Genomic DNA, 26,558 nt, shown 5'->3' with positions numbered 1-26,558 from the left:
CTGTGTCTATAGAGCATGAGCTAAGGGGTGCTTTCCATGCAGGGCAGGATTCTAAGTTTCTATGGTGTGTTACCTGTGATACCAGGGTGGTCGGATAGTCCCTTTCTCTCAGAATTTATTACATCATTACCACAAACGTGTAATTCACACACTGACCACCTTTCAGAGATGTGATTCTTATTTGGGTCCTTGGAGCCATGGATAACACATCTACAAATAAAACATCTTTGCTCACCACACTAAGAATAGGGCTGAGAGATTCTTAACAGAATTCCATCCATCTACCCAACTCATTCCGTGGAGCCAGACAGCGAGTATGTGACAGACTGCAAGATTTTTAAGTCCACAGACATTTGATTACATTGAAATTTGATGACATTGCAATAGACAGCAACCAACCACAACAAAGGAAGTCTCAGTCTTCTTACAGGGTATAGGTAATGAAATATTTTATTGCCACTTATGCTCCCTGATCACGTAAAAGGAATCTAATCACAAAATGTCAATTTATGATTACTTTTTCCATAGTATTTCTCACAGCTTTGCAAATTTCTCATGAGTAAATTTTGTGCCCTGCCTCTGATCTTCTGATAGTTTTTCAAAAGAAAATTATGTAGCGACAAATGATACTCTGTATTCTCTTAATGTATTTAACTGATGCAAATGAGAGCTGTTACTCTCTTTTTCCTATTTCACTGTCAATCATTAAGGAACGGGAATTAAGGAATAGGAAAGCTGTCACCTTTTAAAAATAGCAAAAGGTCTTAGTTGTGGTTGAGATTTTCTTCCAATTCAGTTTATTTCCCTGTATGTTCTGCAGTCGTTGCTGTTTTTTTCTAAGGTGCTATAAATAAATTGCTCCTCCTTTCTGTTGAGGAGCCATAAATAAGTTACTGTAAAGTTACCGAGGGTATTTTAAATGTTCCACTTACAGCAGCTTTGTGAAGCAGGACAGCATCCTCCTGACTTCACAGATAAAGGCACCTCAGCTCTCTTGGCTCTGCATCATCACATTCTTCATCAGTGTAACTGTTCCATCATTTTTAGACTTAGAAAAAGTGAAAACCAAGAAATGAGATTTGCCAGGTCACTTTTTGGCACATTTGACTGACACCCAGAAATAGAGCCCTGACTTTGCTTACAGACACGATAGGCATCAGTCCACATGATTCCTTCAGGCTTCCCCATCATGAGGACATTGTCTCCATTCTTTGCTTTAAATCTGACCTCTGACTGCAGCTGGGAATCCCAGCAGCACTGATCATTTGCCGCCCTTTCACTGATCAATGTAGGAAAAGTGGCAGCTTCAGCAGTGGAAGACATGACTCCTTCCTCCCAGAGAGAAAACACGTTAATTCAGCAGCCCTTCCAGGACAAGACCAATAGGCCATGGCTCAGATAAACATAAATACACATAAACACACCTACCAGCCTGTAAACTGCTCGCATACATCATTATGGGCTGGCAAAGTGTGTAAGCAAAGGGCTCCTACTGTGAAGGCCACTGCAGCACCTTTGCAATAACCATAACTTCGTAAAGACATCTGGTCTGGTCTTGTAAAAACAAATGTAAATCTTGAAATAAAAAGCAAAGTTAAGCACAAACCCTAGGGCTCATTATCAAGATCTAGTCTCAATTTCCCCCAGCATTATAAAAATCAAGAATTTAATGAATTAAAAATATTTGTCCACTCACAGTATTACATTTCCATTTGTGATCCATATGGGCATATCTATCTTCTGTATCACAAAAACCCCTATTAAAGAGATTATTCTACAGTTTCCTGTATACTGAATTAATGTATAGTGTATAACTGTATTACATAACATGTATTATACAGCATATTGTATAATACAATAAAAATATATATTACATATTGTTATACATTTACTATTTAATACAGCCCTGTAGCAGTGCAGGTGCAGCTTCACATCTTAGCACCTAATGGTTGGGCTGTATGGAATTCCAGCATCACAAAACTATAGGCTGTGCCTTGGCAGTTTTTAAGTCAAAGAACTTTAAGTACTTATATTGTACTTCAGGAGCTCTGACAGGTTTTCATTTCTACTATGTACGTTCTGAGCTCAGATGATTTCAGTGTCCAGGTCTTATAAATCAGAGCTGAGGTCAGCAGCACCAGCCATGTTCTCATCGGGGAGAGGAAGAATGCCAACATCCCATAGGTTCGCTGAAGGAAATAGCAGGAATAGACCTGCCAGGCCAGGAGGAGTGTCATTGCCAGGTGAACAAGCACAGCCATGATGTGTCGGGCCTGACGGATGTGAGAACAGAAACTGTGACCCTGGCATCGCAGCAACAGGCACCAGCACAGATAGGCCATCAATGGCAGGTTGAAAAACAGCATCTGAAAAGAAGAGCAGAATAAAATATAATGAGGAAACCAAGTGTTCTGCATAACGTCCATGAGGACATAGGAAGATAAAGAGTATAACTGTCCCATTCTAAGAGCTGAGTACAGTTCCCAGAGCTGGAATCTCAGGATGCACTTCAAACACTCTGCAGCTGATAGAGCTGTAGCTGCCTGTGTCTCAGTCCAGGCCAAGCATTCGTGCCCTCTCCCTTGCTGTGGGAGGTGCTGACATGAATCTGACCTTTCCTGGAGCTGGTTCAGGGAGCTACACATGGCAAAATACTAGCACAGTAAAACCGGAAGGTCCTTATGTCAGTTTAGCCCTGTGACCCAGCCCACTGTAGTGTCAGACAAGCATCAGCGCTGGCATAAGGGAGGGACCATGGAGGAGGCAACACGAGCTTAGTCCGGCTTAAATGCCAAGGAACTACACACCCTCTCAGACTAATGGCAGCTGGGAAAACCGGAGGGCAGGCAGGTCAGACTGCTGGGAAAACTGTACTCTGTGTACTTGGAGAGTGACACCTACTGATTTTCATCTGGCAAGGACTGCCCTGGCCATTGAATTTCTTTGGCTTGATCACTGCAACCTGTGAGAGCCAAGGACAAAAAATGGGGAGTGGTAAATCTGTAGAGATGGTCTCTAATGCAGACATGCAGGGAGCCCAAAGCAACATCAAATAGAGCAAAAGGGAAGTCTGAGACAATACTGCATGGTCTCCTTCCCTTCTGTCCTTTACATTTGCAGAAAGTTAAGAAACAGCTGTTGTAGTCAGACATGGCCACTAATCTGCTCTATCCTTCCAAGACTCCTTTCTTTCTGAAACTATTAAAAAAAGTAACAGGAAAAAAAGATTATCAGAAAAAAAACAGTTTGTCAGCTTAATTTGGATAAATGTGTACCTGTAAAATCCCAACCACGAATGTCAGACTGCCCTGTAAGAAGGAACCACCAACAAAGACCCCAAAGGAAAAGCAGGCCCCCAAGTGGCCATCTATTAGTTCACCTACAAACCATGGTCCTGAAAGAGAGGAAACCAGCACCATCAGAAAACACAGCATAGACATGGCATTTCGCACGTGGCCCTATGTATTCCTGAGCACCAAGTGGTCAGCTAGGGAAAATGACTTCTCTATTGCTTGTCTGCAGTAATAAGCCTATGTTTTCACCTTCAGCAAACAGCAATCTGATGAACATTCCCGATGTGAAAATACCACAGTACACCAATGAGTTGTGGCACACAGTGAAAATACTTTGAAGTTGGTTTCATCTCTGTGACCATTTTCAACACCACAGACAACATTTTCCTTATGAGAGAAGTGAAAAGAGGAGTTCTATCGAACACTGGCCTTTCCTCAGAATTACAGCAAGTCATAAACAATTCCAGCTTGGCTTAGCTCAGAAGTCAACACTGACAGGCTGCACTGTTATGCACCCTATGCTGACTGCCAAAAATGTAGCTATTTTAGTAATATATCAGAGGAGAAATGAGCTAAGATTTTTAGCATGGGAGCCCAGATATCTTAAGTGACATGTCATGTGAAATGCACATTCCACGTACTTATTTTACACCCAGATACAACCAGATCTTACTCAAAGAGTAAGTGAAAACCCAATTAAATGTAAAGACACTCAAATTATTAATTACTCTGAAAGTAAAGTGAGCATTTAATTCTAGGGCTCCAAATTAGGCTCTTCAACTAAACCTTTAGTCTCTTTGGACATTAACTTTTCAAGTTCCACACAGATTTTATAACTTACGTTTTCCCTGTTCTCTGTGATGTTACAAGTCTCATTTTTCATCAGCATCTAATGTGCAATTTACAAACAGTTATTTAAATCCTCCCATATTCTAGGTTACTTACCCAGAATGGTATATAAATTCAGAACCAGAATTGAGTAATAGAGAGTGTTTATTTTACTGAAGACATGGAGGGAATACGAGGTCAGAGTAAGTAATCCTGGCTTTTCTAAAGAGAGACAACATTTAAGAACATACACTTGATTCAGGTTGCAACACACACATATAAAAAGAGATATATTTGTCTTTGTGAAACAAATCTCTACATTATTTACTCATTCTATTAAATGTAAAAATAATATTTGGTATGTCAAGAGAACAGATGCAAAGGAATGTATTTCTACTATTACTGTGATAACTGAGAGCAAGGAACTGATAAATATAACAGTCTATGTTTAAAACAGCAGAAGCAGCTGCTGTTCTAAATGAGTACACTTACTGTATGTAAATAAAACTGAACGACCATTCTATACCCAGAAAATTAAGTTAGCTAGAATGAAAAACATGGAGAAAATTAAATGAAAAGTAAATCAAAACAGTAGCTATGCAAACCCAAAAAGACAGCTCAGCATGGGCTAGATTAACTGGATTTTCTTTGATTAAATCTACTTAGTGAGATCTGATAGCAACTCAGATAAAATGAAAGCTAGGTGTTGAAATGGCAGCATTCTGACAAGTGTGTGAGCAAATAAAACACACAAACCAAAAGCAATACTCATTTTCCAACTGAAGCAGACCATAGGCTAAGATGAAGAGAGGCTTTCTAACAAAGTTAGCTTAGAGTTTCACCTATTACATGGCTGCCCTTTTCACAAAGCATTAACTCCCAGACGGCAAGCTTGACCTTTGGAAATCAACAGCTCTAACAAAGTTGTTCATTAATGTGTAAAGCATTTGTCCTGGTCTACAGGGACCTGGCCAATCACAGAGTGCTAGCTCTTTTCATTTTTAGCTGCTGAATTCCATAAAGGCAACTGCAGTTCTATTCTTCTTTTATGTAAGCAGCATCTGTAGTTACCTCAGGATGCTATGTGATTATGAGTATAAAGGAAGAGACATACACTGACATGAATAGGAAGGGAGGTGGCTTCCAGGAAAATCTCATTAGTAAGGTGTGGTTCAAACAACTGTTTAAAGGATAAACACCACAAGCTTAACAGTATTAATTTTCATTTACCAGATTTATCACAAACTGAATTCCAAGTTATGACAGAACTGGTCTTAATATTATTCTGAGAAAGACCCAAGCCTGTTCATGTTCCTTGCTAAGATTAACAAGAATGATTTTGTAGAAGGAAGTGCTTCTTCACTGAGGTGACAAAGAATTCTATGTCAGCTGCAATGAAACAAGCACACATGCAGAACTAATATAAAATAAAATATTCCTATTCCTTTACGTTGGATTCTTCAGTGAGAAAATTAAAATGAAATGTTTTGACTTCAATTAATTGAATTTGTGTTTAAACAAAGATATCTGATCAAGTTTTTAGTTTTTAAGTTACTTTATTTGATATATTAGAGGTTTTCTGGGTCTCCCTAAAAACAAAACAGCAGCTTCTGAGAACCCAGTCAAAGTACTAGATGCAAAATGCCTATGGGTATTCACAGTGCAACTACTTAGATTTTGGGAAAAGTAGATCCTATAAAAACCACAGACAAACACTGGTTCATACCTTTGAGTGTTGGCTTTTGGAGATACCTGAAAATAACGAGCAAGGTGATCTGAATCAGCACGATCAGTCCAAAGAGCACACGAGCCTGAAATGACAGGTTTGACTCTAAGCAAGCCCTGGAGAAGTCACTGCCTTTGAGCATTGACAGAATGATACAAAGATTTCTAACTGGAACACATATTCAAAGCTTGATGGTGTCATTGAACTGAAGAGTAAAAAGAAGTTTCTAAGTTACTTGACTTGCATCTTACTGTCCTGAGTTCAGTTGGATGGCTGCAAGCGATAGAGCTGAATCTTTAAAAAATGGGGTTTGTAAAACACATCCATTGAAAAAGTGTAAATACACTTCCTATGCAAAACATGTTCTAAGTGCTGTACTGCACAAAACTGCAGTTCAAGACATTGTGGAGAAGATCAGTTACCGATTAATAAAACTAACATAATAATTTTGAGCCAATTATGCCACCATCTACAGTCATGTGGAGTTTCCTACATTGTTCTGTAAGTGCAACTGAACTATCATGATATGCCTTCTTTGCATGTACTAACCTCTAACACTTCTTTACCTGCTTCTAGTGGTATATGTGGGTGCTAGGGATATCAATAGTAGTAGCCTGGGGAACATAAAGAAGGACTACAGAGCCCTGGGAGAGGTGGTTAGGGGCTCTGGAGCTCGGATAGTCTTTTCGTCTGTTCTCCAGGATACAGGGGAGGACCTTAAAAAAGCTAGGAGGATTAGCCAGGTTAATAAATGGTTAGAAGGGTGGTGCCATAGTCAGGGGTTTGGGTGTCTTGAACATGGGACCCAAGTTTGTAGGCCAGGTCTACTGGGGGCTGGTGGAGCTGAAGAGGTTTTGGTAGGAAGCTTGCCAGACTGGTCAAGGAGGCTTTAAACTAGATGTGTTGGGGGAAGGGGGGCATCATTCCATCCCCACACACCCAGTCAGTTGCCAGCATCTATAATAAATGCTCGGAGCAATGTAGAGATATTCCAGCTGCTCCATCCAATGAGCTGGCTTCATTTGGAGCTCGGCTGAGATGCCTGTATGCAAACGCCCGTAGCATGGGGAACAAATGAGGAATTAGAGATGTGTGCACAGCTACGGGGGTATGACATTATAGGCATCACAGAAACATGGTGGGATGGCTCCTGTGACTGCAGTGTTGGAATAGAAAAGACAGGCCTGGCAGGCAGGGTGGGGGAGTTGCCCTTTATGTTAGGGATAGGCTGGAGTGTATGGAACTCAGTCTGGGGACAGGTGAGCAGTTAACAGAGAGCTTGTGGGTCAGGGTTAAAGGGAAAACAGCAATGGGAGACATTACTGTGGGCATATGTTATAGACCACCTGATCAAGAGGAATCTGTGAATGAAGCACTCCATAGGCAGATAGGAAAAGCCTCACGCTCACAGGCACTCATTCTCATGGGTGACTTCAACCACCCTGACATCTGTTGGAATGACGGTACGGCCTGGCACAAGCAATCCAGGAGGTTCCTCGATTGTGTGGAAGACAACTTCCTTCTGCAAGTAATAGAGGAACCGACAAGGAGAGGTGCCATGCTTGACCTCGTGCTCACCAACAGGGAAGGGCTCGTTGGAAATGTGGCACTGCAGGGCAGCCTTGGATGCAGTGATCACGAGATGGTTGAATTTGAGATCCTCAGGACAGTGAGAAGAGCGTGCAGCAAGCTCACTGCCCTGGACTTCAAGAGAGCAGACTTTGGCCTCTTCAGGAACCTGCTTAGTAAGGTTCCATGGGATATAGCCCTAGAGGGCAGGGGGGCCCAAGACTCTTGGTTGATATTCAAGGATCACCTGCTACAAGCTCAGGAGTGTTGCATCCCAACTAGAAGGAAGTGCAGCAGGAGGGCCAGGAGACCTCCTTGGATGGATAAGGAGCTCCTGAGGAAAATTCAAATGAAAAAAGAGTTTTATAGAAAGTGGAAGCAAGGACAGGCAGCCTGGGAAGAGTACAGGGATGTTGTCCGGGAAGCTAGGGACCAGGTTAGGAAAGCTAAGGCCCAGTTAGAATTAAACTTGGCTAGGGATATTAAGGATAACAGGAAGGGATTCTACAGGTACATAGCAAATAAAAAACAGACTAGGGAGAATGTAGGCCCCCTCAGGAAGCTCTTGGGTGAACTAGCTACACAGGATTTGGAGAAGGCTGAGGTTCTGAATGACTTCTTTGCCTCGGTCTTCTCTAGCAAAGGCTCTGACCGCACCACCCAAGTCTTGGAAGGCAGATGCAGGGACTATAAGAATGAAGACCTTGTGGCCACTGTAGAAGAGGATCTGGTTCGAAACCATCTTAAAAACCCGAACGTGCACAAGTCCGTGGGTCCTGATGAAATCCATCCGCGGGTCCTGAAGGAGCTGGCGAATGAAGTTGCTAAGCCACTGGCCATCATATTTGAAAAATCATGGCAGTCAGGTGAAGTTCCTGATGACTGGAAAAAGGGAAATATAACCCCCATTTTCAAGAAGGGGAAAATGGATGACCCGGGGAATTACAGACCAGTCAGTCTCACCTCTGTGCCTGGCAAAATCTTGGAGCAGATTCTCCTGGAAGGCATGCTAAGGCACATGAAAAACAACAAGGTGCTTGGTGACAGCCAGCATGGCTTCACTAAGGGGAAATCCTGCCTGACCAATTTGGTGGCCTTCTATGATGGGGCTACAGAACTGATGGACAGCGGTAAAGCAGTTGATGTCATCTACCTGGATTTGTGTAAAGTGTTCGACACTGTCCCACACGACATCCTTGTCTCTAAATTGGAGAGACATCAATTTGATGAATGGACCACTCAGTGGATAAAGAACTGGCTGGATGGCCGCACACAAAGAGTTGTGGTCAATGGCTCAATGTCCAGCTGGAGACCAGTAACGAGTGGTGTCCCTCAGGGATTGGTGTTGGGACCGGTCTTGTTTAACATCTTTGTCGCTGACATGGACAGTGGGATTGAGTGCACCCCCAGCAAGTTTGCCGATGACACCAAGCTGTGTGGTTCGGTTGATACGCTGGAGGGAAGGAATGCCATCCAGAGGGACCTTGACACGCTTGTGAGGTGGGCTGATGCCAACCTCATGAAATTTAACCATGCCAAGTGCAAGGTCCTACACCTGGGTCGGAGCAATCCCAGGCACAGCTACAGGCTGGGCAGAGAAGAGATTCAGAGCAGCCCTGCGGAGAAGGACTTGGGGGTGCTGGTCGATGAGAAAATGAACATGAGCCAGCAGTGTGTGCTTGCAGCCCAGAAAGCCAACCGTATCCTGGGCTGCATCAAAAGGAGCATGACCAGCAGGTCGAAGGAGGTGATCCTGCCCCTTTATTCTGCTCTCGTGAGACCTCACTTGGAGTATTGTGTACAGTTCTGGTGTCCTCAACATAAAAAGGACATGGATCTGTTGGAACAAGTCCAGAGGAGGGCCACGAGGATGATCAGGGGACTGGAGCACCTCCCATATGAAGGAAGACAGGCTGAGAAAGTTGGGGCTATTCAGCCTGGAGAAGAGAAGGCTGCGTGGAGACCTCATAGCAGCCTTCCAGTATCTGAAGGGGGCATATAGGGATGCTGGGGAGGGACTCTTCATTAGAGACTGTAGTGACAGGACAAGGGGTAATGGGTTAAAACTTAAACAGGGGAAGTTTAGATTGGATATAAGGAGGAAATTCTTCCCTGTAAGGGTGGTGAGGCACTGGAATGGGTTGCCCAGGGAGGTTGTGAATGCTCCATCCCTGGCAGTGTTCAAGGCCAGGTTAGACAAAGCCTTGGGTGAAATGGTTTAGTGTGAGGTGTCCCTGCCCATGGCAGGAGAGTTGGAACTAGATGATCTTAAGGTCCTTTCCAACCCCAACTATTCTATGATTCTATATGACCTGGAATTTATGGAAGTCAATGGAATTTTGCCTTCCTCTTTGCTAGAGGTACCTAAAATAGCAGCAGCGGATGGGAGACTTCTTAGTCTTGCCAGTATACGTATTGCAAGAGATCACAGTGAAGGTTTCTTTAATATTTTCCTTTTCTACCTCCAGGAGATTCTTTTCTTCCTCTTGTTTACATGAAATGTGCATATACCTATGTCCCAAAATGGACAATTGTGATTAAATCCATGGAGTTAAGTGTTTGCATGAGCCCCTGCTACACATTCATGTTTGAAGTGTGCAACCTGAGAAAGGAAACTTAAAATATTTGTGAAATTCCAATGGAGTCATATCTGGAAAAAGCAAAGTGCATTGAAGTCTACCAGGAATTGGGAAAATTACTGCACTCTGGGGAAACCAACCCGGAATGAAAGTTGTTTTGGTGAAAGCACTTACTAGAACATAGTGGTCAGTGAGAAGAATAACAGATGGCCAAAAGTCAAATCTAAGAGAGAGGGTTTCTTCCATAGCAAATATATGGCTCCGTGTACTAATTCTACCTGAAGCATCCTAGAGTGAAAGAAGAGAGCAATTAGAGACCAGTAGGGCACAAACTATCCTGTTAAAGCTGCTAATTATCATTGCAGATTTTCTGGGAAGATCCAATTGACACATGCATGTCACGCATACTGCTATATTAAATAGTTCTACCTACAAAGGATTACTTATTGTCAGTTTTGTAGTTCCAAGTAAACTAGTGACCGTAAGATCATAATCTCGAAGTGCTACATATGAATAAGGACCTCTCAGAGATTCCGCAACTTGTGGAAGACAGTGACTATTTATTGGCACCACCACCACTGGTTTTCTGAAAGCTCAATTCTAGATAATAGCCCATCTTAAACTATTTTAAAAGCTTTGTTGTGCTGATTTTCTGGCATATTTGCTAGAAACTGATATTGATAACCAATAACAGTGCTACCTTTATTCAACAGTTTCATATTTCTACATGTGTAACACTGACAACTGTGGTGGATTGACCATGGTTGGATGCCACATGCCCACCAAAGACACTCTATCACTCACGTCCTCAGCTAGACAGGGGAGAGAAAGTACCATAAAATGCCTGTGGGTCGAGATAAGGACAGGGACAGATCACTCATCAATTACCATCGCAGACAAATCAGACTCAACTTCTGGAAATCAGTTTCATTTATTACCAATCCAATCAGAGTAGGATCATGAGAAATAAAAACAAATCTTAAAAACACCTTCCCCCTACTCCTCCTTTCTTCCCAGGCTTAACTTTACTCTCAAATTCTCTACCTCCTCCCCATCCAGCAGCACTGCTGTTGTGCAGTAACTTTCCCCCCTTCTCAAGTGCATTGTCATAGAGCCACTACCAGCATTGCTGATGGCCTTGGCCAGTGGTGAGTCCGATCTGGAGCTGACTGGCACTGGCACTATTGCACACAGGGAAAGCTTCTGGCAGCTTCTCACAGAAGCCACACCTGTAGCCCCCCTGCTACCAAAACCTTGCCATGCAAACCAATACAACACCTTACCTTCCAGTACCTAATAAAAGGTTTATTTATAGTAGAGGATTCAGTGTGTTTAGTGTGATTACAGCTGAGGCAATATTTGGACAATCCAAGAAACAATGTACAATTAAGTAGTCATATCTTCTCTAGGTACCTAATTCAAGTTAATAACTCATCCTCCTTGCTTTCCGAAAACTATTCAGTTACTAGATGCAATAGTGATTTATGACTGGAGGGGAAAGGAAATTCATTTTTTTTAAAATCCCATTCAGTTACCTGACAACAAGCATGTATTTGCAAGTAACTGTTGCTATGCAGGCCTGTATAACCCTCTTCAAATGTTACTCAGTTTTGTGCATGTTTTCATCATTATTAAAAACCCCCAAAGACCCCAGAAAATAAACCACTTATAAAATGTAGCTTTTGCAGGTAAAGCATCACAGAAATCAGTAACAAGCTGGGAGGTGGAACACTGACAGTACAGAAAGGCCATTAGGAAGAAAACGCTTGCTTTCCTGTGAGAAGTAATACCAAGCTGGGGTCCACCAAGCAGGACAAAGCTGACTTTTCCTTTACTATTGTGCAAATGGACAGAACATCAGAACAGTCTGACCAAATTCTTCAGGACCACTTGAAGGTACACAAATAAAATACAGTACCGAGAACAGAAGCATTCACTGAAAAAACCTATTTTGCATCCAGTAATATAATATCAGCTAAACTTGACGTTCTAGGAAATAGAAGCTGTATTGGCTGTCAGCCTGTAAGAAGTAATGAAAAGAAATTTGAGCAGATAATCAAAGACAGCATTCCAATCTTACAGATCCAGCTCCTTAGCCTCCTGAACTAACATGAGGCTACTTCTTATTTTCCTTGAGCTCAATTGTTTCCAAGAAAACCCTAAAAGTTAATTTTGCCTGTTACCCAAAATAATTTATTTTTGACCAAGTACTTGCTTTTCTATCATGTCTTACTATATTTCTGGTGAAAAATAAGAATTATTTCTTTTGTCCAGATGCTTTATGTCTGGTTTTGTGCTCAGCAGTGTTTTTTCATTTAATAAATCCTTTCATTTTTTGTGATCAGACAAACCTGAAAGGAAGTCTGTATCATGTATTTTGTCCCTAGTTATGTGATGCAGAAGGGTGATGGAGAAGACATGACAACATAAAAAATTCAGTACAAAGAATGCAAGTAGCTTACCTGGACAGTCACATCTATGTGATGGAACCCTTCACTGTAGTTCTGCGGGCTCCACTTCAGTACATAGAGAGGCCCAGATACCTGATGTGCATTCCCCAAGTAAACTCCATCTATATAAACTTCGATTAAGGTAATGACAGAAGGAGAGAAGGCCAAAATTCTAAGGGATGAATAAATATCAAAATAAACAGATTTGTTACAGGATTTACAGATTTGTCCTTACTTCCTGAAGAGAAGTCCCTAAAGTGTTGAACTCTTCTACTTCGGAGTGCAAAAGAGTTAGAAATTAAACTGATGAAACATCTGTAAGGCTAATGGTAACATGGTAGTTCTTTCCTACAGTTAAAAAGTTTTGTATTGTATTGTGCAAAAGAACAGGATAGAAAACTGGGCTGTGGAACAGACAAAAAGTGGCAGACATCTTCAGGTCCTAGCAGAAATGATCTTAGAACTCTTGCCACCGCTAAAACATTTGCTGTCACAAATCCTCCTGCACACATACAGACACATAACCAAATAATGTAGATGTCTTCAACAAAAAATTGCCAGTCTCTCTCATTAAAGGCCTTTGTTCTTGGGTGTATTTGTTCCCCTCTTGTTTTTCCTTTTTTGCTAGTCAGAATATAACCTCTCCGTCTTTGTAATTGAATTTATGAGAAATGGAGTGGAACACAAGACAAGAAATACAGATTTGAGATACCAACAAATGGATATCACTTGGAAGTGCTCATATTCAGAGAAACAGTCGTAATAATATAGACTTACTATATTGCACGTACAATTTCTTTCATTTCTGGCAACACAAAAGGCATTCCAGACCATGTTTCAGTCAAATGATGGCATCTCACATAGTTATGGTGAATGATTCTACAGTTCATCTGTTTAGTATAAGAATGTTCAGATAAGGTTCTAAATAAGAAACTGGAAAGTAGGTAGGCTTAGTAGGACACTGCTTCGTAACTGAAAAGTATGGCAAACGTCCTTTGCTTGTAATATGTTGTATGTAATATACTGATATATTTCATGTGTATTAGTCTAGCAGCAAATATAAGATGTTGTAAAGGGCATAGAAATTTAAAAAACAAGTAAAAAAAATAGAAAAGGTAAAAATGGGAAGATGGAGAGACTTAAGCCCAATATGAAAACTGGCAGAGCCATAAGCTGTTTTAATATATAAAGGATGTAAAACTGAAATCACGAGAGACTAAGAAGTCCAATGCAAATAGAGAAAACACTTGGAAAAATTCAGATAAAATCTCCAAATCAATGGAAGCAACATGACCATGTGAGATAAATAACACAAATAATGTGTTAATCTAACTCTACCAGCTTTGGTTACATAAATAAGTTCAATTAACTTCAAGGGAAATAACTGCATAAATAAAATGAACATGAACTTGTTCTATATAATGTCCTTTTGTCACAGATATGGTACAAACTGAGCTCTCAGGAACAGTCTTCCAGAGAAAAGTGAAATCTGAGAACAATGGACATACACATTTAAAAAAAAGGGTTTATGTACACGCACAGATGTACATTATAACCAAAAATAAGTATCATAATAAAGTTAAATACTGTAAAAATCAGGAGATTACAGGCTACCTGATATGAGTGGAATAAAGAATTTTGTCTAGTGCCTCATGAGCAGAACTGCTGTAAAGGAAGGATTTGGGATTGGTGATGAGGACTGCAGGCCATTCTTCAAAGGTAAGATCTGCAAAGCTCAGGAGGTCATGATCAAATGCAAGGATCCGGTACCTATAATGAAAGGAAAAAAATTTGTTAATACAAACTACTGCATGCCCAGCTGATTTCCATGCTTCCCAAGGTCCAAACCAGAACTCATTTCTTTTACTTTTCATTTATTCTCTTCTGTAGCTGATACTATCTTAACCAATTCTCCTTTATTAACTGTATAGCTGGTTACCTCTGATCAGCTTCATTTTTTTATAAATCACTCAAGCATTACTCAAAATTCCAAATGTCAACATCTATTGAATTTTGCACATAAATCACATAAATGAGCGTTATGGAATTCAAATAAAATGTACATTCCTATAGTGTCTGGGTAGGTACTCTAGTTATGGACATAGACCTCAGTGTGCTCTCTTCCTATAGGCATACAGGTATCTTTATTGAGATTACTGCAGGATAAAAGCTAATATACAAGCTAATATAGTACTATACATTTCATGTAGCATCAGACACTTTTTGGTACACTGCTAAGGTAATATTTCCTAGGTAGACTGTTTTTGTCTCTAAAATTCTAACAGCTGGTGCAAAACATGGATATTTTGAAGTAGTGATGCTGAATTTTATTACAATTTATTACGATTTGTTTGTCTATTTGAATAGTAAATGCATCCTGAATGGACATTGAGATGTCTTCTTTTTAATTTCTAAATATCAAGAATTAATCTAAAAATTACTCAATTTATTAGCACATTGTTGATATAGAGGAAAAAAGATCACAAAGTTATACATAGAGAAATTTTTCAAACATATCAATAGTAATAACAAGTCAGGCAGATCTAATGCTTCTTGCAAGCCCTCCAAACAGCATAAAAAGGAAATCAGCATAACCAGTAGGCTCCATATGACAATTTGCTCACTAGGGTTTACTTACTTCCTATTATCCATCCAGTCTCCCAGTTCAAGTTCCAGAGTGCCGCCACGGTGCTGACTATGCAAGACTGGCATCAGCCCACCCAGTGTATGGAGATGTCCACATAAATAGGCTGTGGCAGAACTAGTAAAAGAACATAAGAATTGTGATTATTTGGATAAGAAGAAAATACCACTGCAGAAAACCTGAAAAGTGACAGACAAGGATGTGAAGAGGGGCAAGAAATGTACTTCAGACTGAAAACAAACAGGAATAAAAGAAAGCTCTTACCTCATCAATGCTCGTATTCCTGGGGCTGGGGAGATGATTGTTGAGGTGGGAAAATGGCCAAACCAGACAGTATGATTGCTGCGCAGACTTTGTGTTGCCATCAAAGATAGTTCTTTCATTTGATTCTGAAACAGGCAGGTGTTTGAAAGACAACCAAACAAAGGTGTTTAGCATTCAGGCTACTTGGAAAGAACAGCAAAAGGAAAGCAGAAAGACACTAACGAAGAGAATAGTCTCAGTTGCTCCTGGGACCTGGGCATGACCAAAATGTATTACTAGGCCTATCCCTAAAACCCAGTGCTGGAAAAAGAAAGCAAAAACAAGACACTCAACACCTTCCTTGCAAGTGAACATAGGAAAAGTACAATATAAAGAAGGATTTTGTAAATGGCATTTCTATCTGTTCTGTTGCTTACTTATATAGCCAATGACAACACACTTGAATTGACTTTACAAACATCTTTACCTTATAATTATCATCCATATTACCTCTTAAGTTGTTAGACAGCCTTTATAGGCATGCCAGACCACAAACTGTGCACCATATGCTTCAGTCATTCAACTGGACGAATTATGACACTGAATCTTGAAAATATTACTCAGCCATTGCTGTTAAAGTTAAGCAAAACTAACACTTTACACAGCAGGTAAAAATCCTCTCTTTTACTTGTCTGACTTCCAATATTAAATAAGCTACTCACTGTCCAGAGAGAATCCCAATACTAATAGGATCTCAAAGTCTAACAGAGCAGGCAGGAAAACTCAAACCAGAAAAGAACTTAAATCTTCCACCATTTTGCAGATCATCTTTTAGGGTAATGCAGAGAACCATCAACATATTCCTTTCCCTCCTGCCTGAAAAGAAACACTGAAGGGCACGAACAAAGCAAACAGAAATAAAGGTATATTCAAAAAGAATGAATCCAGAATACCATTCTGAGTTAATGTAATCGCTTATGAAGTGAAATGATTCTTCATTTGCCTTTATGAACTTGGGCTTTAAGAATATTTTTATCTAAGCTATGCCATCAAATCACTAATACAAATCCAATTTATTTTTTCAAATTCCTGGCAGAGGTTTAATTCTTACAGGTATCTACCTTCAGATTCATGCAAAAATCTGCAAATGATGCTCTCTGGACTCTTGCTACAGGTCAATAGCAAGCAAATCCTTGACTTACTGCAGCCAAGGAGCTCTAGACTCAACAGCATTTCTTAGCTTCTTCAGAGTTTGTCTGCGAATCTACTGCACCCACTATGAATTACAGTAAACAGGGAGAACAGTACTAGACACTCCTACATCACCTTTTATCTAAGCATCACCAAGCACTTTACAAACAGTTCATTAGATGTCCAGCCTTCTTTAGACAAGATTAGAGCAAGAACTTTTTACTTTTCCCTGACGTCTTTATCATAGGCAAAACATGACATCTCTTTACCAGAACCCAGTAACTCTCTGCCAACACTTCAGAAGAGTATCTCAAGAACAAAATCATATCAATAAATTACACAGAAAAAAATAAAAGGGAAGCAAAATATTATCTAAGATGATATGCGGTTGAAACATTGGGATTAATATTATTCTCAAAACAATACCATGTAAATTTTGTGGTCTCAGAAGATCAGACCTCACATTCATAAATGCCACATTTCTTTATAGTATCTTTCAAATTATTCCATTGAGAAGTGCAACTCTCTAATCTGTAATTAGTAACAACAACAAAGAAAGCATCTAACAAAGAAAAAAGGAGATGAGAAATGAGTTTGATTTTGTTTTAAACTTTACATCATATAAGGAAATTCTCATGCAAGCCTAGCTAAATGCTAAGAAACTACTGACAGTGTCCTTAAAATGTCTAATTTGATATTTTTGTACTGAGTTATTTAAGAGAAAACACAGATACCTTACATGTTAAGTGACAGACTCATTTTTCTAAATAAATATCCTAAATGCCTAATAACTTAAAAACATAAAGACTCTTTTAGGTGAGCACAAATGTTCCAGACAATTCTTCTTTATAAAAAACCCCAAACAAACCCCCAAACAAGCCATTATAGAAGTAAACCAGCAGCAAAATGGAATGCCAAGACTCATAAAATACCGTGTTTAAAATCCCGAAGAAATTATAGGGTCTCTTAGGGCCTGGGCTTAGTGTAGCATCCACACAGATGAATGAATAGTTCCCAAAAGGGGTGGTGTGGATGTAATGGAAAGAGCCATCTTTATGCCAGGCAGAGTATTTCCTGCCAAAATAAAATGTAAATATTGCTGTTAGTAAAGCTTGTAGCATTGACAAAAATTACCTGTGTAGTATGAATGCAAAATTTCTTGCATTAGATCTAGTTCCATCTTGTTACTGCAGTAAAGGCTGTTCTAAACCATCAATGGCATTGAGATTCTGTACTTCAAAGATGCATCACACATGTCATATAAGACAAGCAGCAGATTAGTGCACAAAAGTTTCAAATAAATACACTTTCCCTGAGCTATGTGGTACGTTTTTATGGATAAAGGATAGGCCAGCAGCATAAATGATACAAAACAAATAGGCAACATGAAGGGACAGCAGGATCTTACACGACTCTTAACTGAAGGAGACGTGCAAAGGAAAACAAGTTATTGTCTTGTGTTTATTGTTGCTATCTGAAATAGTTTTTCAAAAAGAATCTTTCTTTGCTTACCTAGAAATATCAGAGACATCAAGTCTTGTCTCCACTATTCCTGCCCATGGCAGGGAGTTGGAACTAGATGATCCAGATGACCTTAAGGTCCCTTCCAGCCCTAATCATTCTATGATTTGTTGAAGGTCTCTTATGTTACTCTGATGTAGAACGATCAGCTGTTGGCTAATGAAATATGATCTTGAACCAAAGAAATATTGAACCTTTCCAGTTATTTTCCAGAAGATCCAAAACAGAAACACTACACTACACAAAATCTTATACATAGCAAAGGATGCAGCATTTCCTCTTGCTTATTGCTCTTTTTCATTTCTTGACATAGCAAATCTTACTAGTTCTCCTGACACTTGTAGAATGTCATCAGAATTACACAGAGTAGAAGAGCAAATAGCGTTGCTGCTCTTTTGCATGTTACGTGATGTTAACTACGTTCTTGAATCTTAATGTTGAAATACTCTTAGAAAGACCTGTAAACAGGGAAGAATGCACAAGATGTGTCAACTAATTCCACCTTTTTTCCCCCTCCATGGTTTTATGCTAATATTTCCTATGATAAATACATGTAATAATGAATATATTCATTGTTTGCTCTTTTTCCATTGACAACATGTATTTTCATTTTTTTTAACTTCTAATATGGAAGTGCTTTTGATAGTTTATGCTAGATAGGAATGGCACATATCCTCCATTGGCAAAGCCAGATAATGTTACAACAAATCGTATCTACTAAATTGCTCAATTAAGATTTAAAATATGTAACTAAAATAATTGTAAGTAAATCTGAGATTAACTAAAACTTTTTAGGCTGGGGCGGAGGAGGGGAGGGAGTTTGGTTTTTTGGGGGTTTGGGGCTTGGGGCTTTTGGGGTGGTGTGGTTGCTATCTTTTTTTAACTCCCTCCATGATATGTGGAAGCTAAAACATCCCTGAGTTCAGATGATGATTATGGTTTGAACACAGCCATCTGAAAAGCAGTTCATATCACTGCTCCTCCACCAGTCAGAATAAACAGCGAAATTGCCAGAAAGGTTGTCCTGAACCCAATATATTAAAAACAAGTTTCAGATAGAAATCAATACTTCCAACGCTATAAAGGCCCTTTCACAATGTTTATTTCTTTGAAGTTAAAGTTATTATTATGAACTTCAATAAGAAAGCTGGAAGCTCAGGGTCATAACCTACAATTTCTGTCTTTCTATGACAGTGGTTGCTGGTAGTCTTCCTCACTGTGTTTACTGAATGACCTCAGTGCTTGTGCATGCTCGCAAGGTCCTAGTGCCGAATTAGCAGTTGGTATGTCCTTGCTTCTGTTCTGTTCCAGTTTCACTCTGCATTGGGCGCCACTCTGCTATCTTGAAGGCGGGTATCCTTGGTCTTATTTACTGTCTCCTTAGTTGTTACCAGTCCCATGATGTTCCTTCCCCCATCAGCTGAACATTCCTTTCTCTCTTCGTGTTAGTAAGTTAGAATAGTTTGGTCTATTCTACTATGTTAAAGGCATGCACACTATTGTTAGTCTAAAATTTAAGCCTACACTATCACTGCATCTTCAGTGTAGACTAGAGGCAGATGATCCATGCATCTTTCTAAACAACAAGCTTGTCCAGGCCAAGCAACAATTCATGGATGATCTGGCAAATTCACTGGTGCTGCATCTTCCCGTGTGTGTCACTAGGACTTCTGATAGCAGCCTTAAACTAGAGTGAAAGACTGATAACAGACTGTCATGTAGCCACAACTGTGGCAAAAGATACAGGGATGTGCACTGCACTGCACTAGCACATCCAAAAGCCTTGTTAGCACCCTACATTCATTCTTCTATGGTAAATCCACATGTAAATTCCATGTTCTCCTGAAAATGCAGCTGCTGTAGGATCCTATCCCAGAGAATTTATGGGAAAACGTATCTGCCCAGACATCAGATGTTTAACCTGTCCTCTTATTGAAAAGTGGATGGCTTAAGAGCCTGAATTAAAGTCGAGTTTAGATTTCCAAGTCCTCCTCCAGTTCCAAAGAGTCAAAGCTGAAAGCACCACCAAAATTATGGAACAAGATTTTGTGTTCAGATGTGAAGGGCACAAAGTTAAATGCAAGTTACAACTGAGGTTACTTTTACAATGGGCAAGCAAAATAGCCAGCTGAAGAAAGGGAAGTTTCCTCACTTATCTTCACATGTAAATCTCAAGTGTGTTCCTCAAGAACATTTGTCCACATATCACCATCTGCCTTCTTCCTGCTCTACTTTCAGTTTTCTAAAATGGCTTGGAAAAAATTTAGACCTATATGACATGAAAAGCCCTCTTGGGCATGCAGAAAAAACATTTTAAAAAGTGAAGTACTCTCTTGCTTTCTTTTTTCTTTTCTTTCATATATTTTGAGGAGGAAAAGCATTCTCTGGGAACAGAAATACATCATACAACTGCTCTGAGGAAACCGAACACGTAATGGAACATTTCCTAGCCACAGGCAGATTTACAATACGTTCAATTACAAAACACAGAGGCATAAGAAATAAGAAGTCTGTGCAGTGAATGCTCTATTTACTCAGTTTAGTCTGGTCTACTAACCGGCATTGAAAACGATAGGGGGAATAGGAAATATGATACTGGACTATAGGAAAGTCAGTGAGAAAAGCATATACGTGAAACTGAAAACAGTATTGTCTAGCGAGTTTGATCTTGAATATAATGATAAATAAAAGTACCTATAATAATTCCGAATGCTATTCAGGTGTGGAATGTTGAATGAATCTGTAAGGGAGAGAAAAAAAGAAATTAAGATCAAATTGATCATTGACCTCTGTATTTTATTTCCTTATGTTGAAATAAAGCTGTCTCAGCAGGCACAGAATATACTTGATGCAGTAGACCTAAAAGCAAGAACAATTTTCTCATTTAAGTTTCAATTCAAAGCTAAAGTTGTTTTGGGAATGTAAATTGTCATTTAGCAGCTAAAAGCTAACCACTTGTTTCTACTTTGGCCATAAGACTCTCTGGACTGGGTGCATTCTCTGGGTGCATTTTCCCCAAGTGCTAGGCTTCCTAGTTTTGCCCTTCTTGTAACAGCTACCTTATATAGCTTAAAAGGTTGTTAGCTTGTGTCTGACTGCTTAGAATGCAGCAACAACTAGGATGTCTACAAACTTCTATGAGGTCTTTCTGTTCAAAATAAATCAATTTTCCTTTATATGCTGAATGTGTGACACTTTTAAACTTAAACCTGTGAGACCTATGAAAAGTAAATTCAAACCATTTCTTCAGTAGGGTAAGGTTACAGTTTGCCCTTCAATTAAAAAAGGGTGTATATAAGCTAATGACCTGGAAACTAACATCTTAAGCTCTGTTCTACCATTTGAAAGGAAAAGCAATAAACGAAGACTCCTTCTTCCCTGGTACTAATATTCCAGAAAGTACCTCTAAACAAAGTGTGCCCTTGGTGAAGCAAACATGCAGATGGCAAGCGGTGAAGCAAACATGTAGATGGCAAGCCCTTCTACTGGTTCATAGTCACCACTAATGTGCTACTAAGTACTATATTCTTTAGATTATTTTTATTTTACCTAGATATTCTGACTTGTCTAAATCAGCTCTGTAATCTCAGGAAAGAAGTGTTTAATTTCCTTCTTACCATGATTCCCCTTGATGTCTATCCACTTGGTTTTTTCCATGACCCTTGATCTCTTCAGGATTGACTGGTAAGTTTTCCATTCTACTTCTACCTGCTCAGATCCCAGTTTATCTCTTGTCTTTGCATCTGTCAGGTCACCTGGAAGTGCACAAAGGCAAGGCTTACACAAATACTGTAACTAGGCGAGCATGCCATCCATGTGTCCTAGACTAAGTGCATCAAACACTCCAGTCATCTGCAATGAGAGGTAAATACCTTCTTAGGTAGATGTGGCAGCCTGTTGAAACATCTATCAGCCACATCACTGCAGCACTTTCACTAATGCCATACCAAAAAAGACAATTATGACATATTTGTTATACCTGAAGACTGTAGTCAGAGAAGCTTTGTTTAACTTCACACCTGTATCCCCTCAAGCTCCAGTTAGAGTTTGAACCATTCCCAGCTCTGTTCATACAGTAATGCCTTCCTGCATTGCTAGTTTAAAGATGAATGCTAACTATTTCTGAACTCTTAACTTAAAAAGCAAGCAGCAGATAGGTAACTCCCTGTAGAAACAAAAGTCCAGGTGTAACATTAAGATTCTAAAGCCTTGCATATAGTAATGGCTCAAAGTCTTTTTATTTTTTATTTGCTTGCCAAAACTTAATCCGTTTCAATAGCAAGCTATCAAATGGAATGGCAAGGCTTATTTCACCTGTCTTGGTATGATATGTTCAAACAGAAACTGGCAATGAAATCTTACATTAAATGATAGGTGAATTTCATACAAATGAGCAGGGATCATTCTGAGAGAGGAACTGGCTTTTGATGACTCATCACAGACATAGAATCACAGAATCATAGAATCATAGAATCATAGAATAGTTAGGGTTGGAAAGGACCTTAAGATCATCAAGTTCCAACCCCCCTGCCATGGGCAGGGACACATTGATGACTTCTGTAATTTCAAATAGGGAAGACTGATGTAGAGTTACTAGCAGGAGGACAAGAAGGAAGGGAGCTGCTATGGACTACTAAGGTGAAGTAATAAGTATTGGAAAAACTGTAACTATATTGCATAATTATGTCTCTTACATATAATACACACTAAACACTGTCAGACCCACTCACTGAACAAAAACTAATTCTCTTAAGTTGCAAAGTTATTCTCTTCTGCTTCTAGCAGTCTACCTGCAGCTGAAACTCCATTGCCTTTGCTCAAGATACCTTAAGGCTTTAAAGTTTCCTTGTTTGCTCTTCCTTTGACAGCACATTGAACAGGAAATCCACATGGTGAATTGCTCACCTGTTGCTAAAACAAGTGCTGGCTGAATTATATCAATTGTTTCGGTACAGAATTTTTCAAAGTCAGGAGCTCGTTTGGGATCCCGAAATCTACTGATATGAATATCTGACACCTGCAAAAGAGAAAAATCAAATGCTGTTCCAAGCAGAGGGTTATTGCTGCCCTGTTTGTTCTGCAAAACCACGTGTATAAGAATGCAAAGTAACCATAGTGATTCATATCAGTATATGGGATACAGGGAGAAACAGAAGTGGATGATTAGGGAAGAAAAAAAGCAGAGCAAACATATAACATTGCATCTCTAACCCCTAGAATCATATTTACACTGAGAAAATCTCTTTCAATGTAAGGGCATACGTACGAGGAAATACTTAGCTATCTACAGCAAGTTTTCATGGCTGTAAGTTGGCCTGTTGACTTTCAAATTCTGTGAGCTTCTGGTACAACACAATGATCTTGCTGCAAGAGAGAATAATAAGTAGTTCTGCAAAGCAAGACGAGATTAAAGTCACCTAGGACTTGAAGCATACTGATAACTACTTTTGTACCTGGTGTGCCATTTCCAGCAGCTGGGTGGAAGGACTTATAACATTCTACCCCTGCGTTTTAATGGAGCTAATGAGTGTGTTTAGAACCTATTCCATGTGCTTCATGAACACAAAGATTGTCCAAGCAATGATGGTACCACTTGTACATAACTGCAAAAGGTGCTGTTCATTTCTGAACAGTCAAAGCCCTCACATCAGAAGATACCTACAGGATGGGATGCAGAGAATAAGAAAAGTAAGATTTTTGTTGTTGTTAATATTATGCTTTTTCAGGTATGTCCAAAGCAAATCTTGGGGGAATGCTTTCAATTCTACCTGCCATTCCATTTCAATGAATTAGTAACTTATCCCCCTCGGTTTAAACAAATTTGACACTCAAAAACCAGTGAGCACATGCTCATGGCCATCTGATGATATCACTGACTGAGAAAGAAAAACATTAACTTTTACGTTCAATTTAATAAACCTGGATCTTTTTCCATTTTGAGAAATCTAGATGAAATACCTTGGAGACAAAATGCCTTAGTGTTTACTTAGCCATCTGAATATGTAGGAAGCATTGCCTGAAAACAGTTTTTTAAACTCTGCTTAGGGAAATTCCCCATTTGCTTATATGTAATTTTTGCCTATATCAGAACTGGATGCTAAAAAAAGGTAAACATTTTCAGACATAATCTTAACTGCATTTTTATTAATATAGTCAAGCTAGTATGAATCAAAAAGCACAGTAAAACTACCTCGATACATTAAATCTAATTCAACCACTGACAAGGATATAATGTCTTATTTTGCTTCTCCTCAGCCTGTGGATTTGCAAATTCACCTATCTCAGCAATCAATTTTGCTATTTCCAGGTGCTTGAGCAGAAGTCTCACAAGACTTTCTGCCAACAACAATGAAGAATGTAAATTCCCAACCTTTTATCAGTCAGTGTTTGGGAAGCCTGATTTTCTACAAAGATCTTCTCTCTTTTTTCCTCTACTATGATTCAAGTTTAAGATCTACAAAAGGCCCTATCCAGTGACCGAAGTTAGACCTCTGAAGTCACCAGGGAGCCTGAAGCCTGTTTCCCACAACATCATCAGGCACAATGCTGGATTTAGTGCTTAATTTCCAAGTTGGGTCTATGATAAGGCATCTGTTAAAGGGCAGATCTGAAAGAGAACATAAACACTTGAAAGTAAAGCCAAGTCTCAAATTAGCTGCACTGTGACCTATTCCTGGGAGAACTCCACTTGAAGTAACACAACCAGAGAGAACATAGGAGAAGCTGCATGGAGCTGTGCACGTTGCTTGCCAGCATAGCTTTGCAGCTGCTATATGCTGCTGTAGTTGAGTCTCTTCAAGATAGCAACTCAAGATAGAGGCTTTATCTATATTAATTCAAGCATATCTCTCATCTTGAAATCTATTCTGCAATAGAGATAAGCCCTAAGTCACTTAAGGAAAAATTACTGGAAAAAAAATTGACATTGAAAATACATAGGAACTGGAGAGAACATAAGGACTAATAACACATTTGGCTGATGCACCAAGAGCACTGCCTGCAACTAGTACATTTAAGCAAGGTGTCCTTGGGTTTGAGAATAAAAGCAAAGTAGCAAAAGCAGCCTATTTATTAGAAGGAACTGGATGCAACCTCTGTGACATCTCAGGCATTGATTACCTGCAAATACATTCACAGCTTGCAGTCAGTTTACATTAAGTGCTTCAAGAATGCTCTGGGGGAAAGAGTTGAAGAGAGGCTACAGGCGCACCCAGAGGTGATAGTTTACTTCTAAGACTATGCCAAGTTAATTTGCATTTACATTCAACCTGGAAAGCAAGCTGTACACATTTAACCTAACACACGTCACTCTTACCCAATACCTTCCGTTGTTAAAAATCTGTGTAACTATTTTCTCATGCACACAACTTTCCTGAGCTTTGGAAGGGGACAGGGACACGCATCATCTACTACCCCAGCAGATAATACTGGATCGGGTACCGAGATAGTACATAGGATAGTGTAATTACAGCTTTAATTACTCGCTTCTACCACGAACATCTTATTTCGGGTATTCTGGCTGAACACCTGGAACTTCGGCTTGACAGAGACCGTCCGCGACAGCAAAAGGGGACGTTTACCGGGAGAAGGTGTCAGAATCTCCCACCACAGCGGGGAGGCCATGCCCCCCCCCGCACTGACGCCCGCCCCTCGCCGCAGCCCGGTGGACGCCGAAGGGGAGCAGCCCCGGCCCGGCCCCACTCACCTGCACCACCCACAGCAGGTTGGCGGCCTCTGCCCCGGGGGCGGGCCGGGAATGCCGCCGGCGCTGACCTGCCGCGGGCGCTGGCGCCCCCGAAGGCACGCACCAATCCAGCAGCAGCGCCACAGCAGCCGCCGCCAACAGCCCCACGGCCAGCTTCAGCATTCTGGGCCGCCCCGCCACCATGCGCCCGCCCTGGCAGACCCTCCTGCCCGCCGCCGGGCAGCGCCGTCGGCTTCAGCACTTCCGCGTCGCGGCCCACCCCCCTGCTCGGTTTATCGGGCCGCCCCTGCCGCTCCTCTGTGGTTGGCCCGGAGGACCGATGGCAGCTCGAGGGGCTGACGGGCGGGGGCTCCCCACCTCCGCCGTGATCTGCCGGGAGCGGCCGGGCTGTGGGTGCTTCTTAAAAGCCTCGGCTAAAACGGTTCAGGCCGAAACGTTACCTGAAACGCGCGGCCTGAGGTAGCCCCTAAACCGTTTCGGTGATTTGGGGGGAAGTATGTGCCCTAAGGAGGCCTCGGGCCATTCCTTTGGTCGGCTGGAGCAAAACCCGGGCATACGAAGAGACCAATGCGTCATCCTGTTGTCTTCCCAGTACAGCACACAAACATTCACTCTGTTTTCCCTGTCAGTACTTGTAATTCTACCTGCTCATAAATCTAGGCAATTAACCTGTTTTGTTCAATTTTGGTTTTTGCTCCTGACAATTTGAAAGTCTTTTCTTGGTCTTTCAAACTTTTTTTTTTTTTTTTTTTGCCATATACATCATTCTAACTCTTATTATAGCAAATACAGAGTTTTGTAATCGGTAA

At 40.4% G+C, this 26,558-nt stretch overlaps 1 protein-coding gene across 4 annotated transcripts; it reads right to left on the bottom strand.

Moving 5' to 3' along the window:
- Window positions 1-432: 432 nt before the first annotated feature.
- On the bottom strand, window positions 433-26,013 carry TMEM62 (transmembrane protein 62). Of its 4 annotated transcripts, none has more exons than XM_061343731.1 (14): window positions 25,750-26,013; window positions 22,950-23,061; window positions 21,662-21,799; window positions 20,739-20,784; window positions 17,456-17,597; window positions 15,354-15,478; window positions 15,084-15,206; window positions 14,060-14,215; window positions 12,458-12,617; window positions 10,170-10,283; window positions 5,848-5,932; window positions 4,239-4,343; window positions 3,276-3,394; window positions 433-2,366 (listed from the first exon to the last, which is right to left on the bottom strand). In XM_061343731.1, exons 1-14 carry the CDS (start codon window positions 25,930-25,932, stop codon window positions 2,040-2,042), a joined length of 1,935 nt encoding a protein of 644 aa, XP_061199715.1. In that variant the 5' UTR covers window positions 25,933-26,013; the 3' UTR covers window positions 433-2,039. The 4 variants fall into 4 exon arrangements, with proteins under 4 accessions (XP_061199715.1, XP_061199716.1, XP_061199717.1 ...); XM_061343732.1 differs by having other exon boundaries at window positions 433-2,273; window positions 25,750-26,011; XM_061343733.1 differs by lacking the exon at window positions 25,750-26,013 and adding an exon at window positions 25,164-25,184.
- Between the last annotated feature and the right edge of the window lie 545 nt (window positions 26,014-26,558).

The sequence above is a fragment of the Neopsephotus bourkii genome, unplaced genomic scaffold (assembly GCF_033783945.1).
Source record: "Neopsephotus bourkii isolate Nb327-2 ecotype Australia unplaced genomic scaffold, CSIRO-AGI_Nbou_v1 NB_1825, whole genome shotgun sequence".
Lineage (NCBI taxonomy): Eukaryota > Metazoa > Chordata > Aves > Psittaciformes > Psittacidae > Neopsephotus > Neopsephotus bourkii.
The sequence above is the reverse complement of the archived record's forward strand: the minus strand, read 5'-3'. Positions and strand labels throughout refer to the sequence as shown.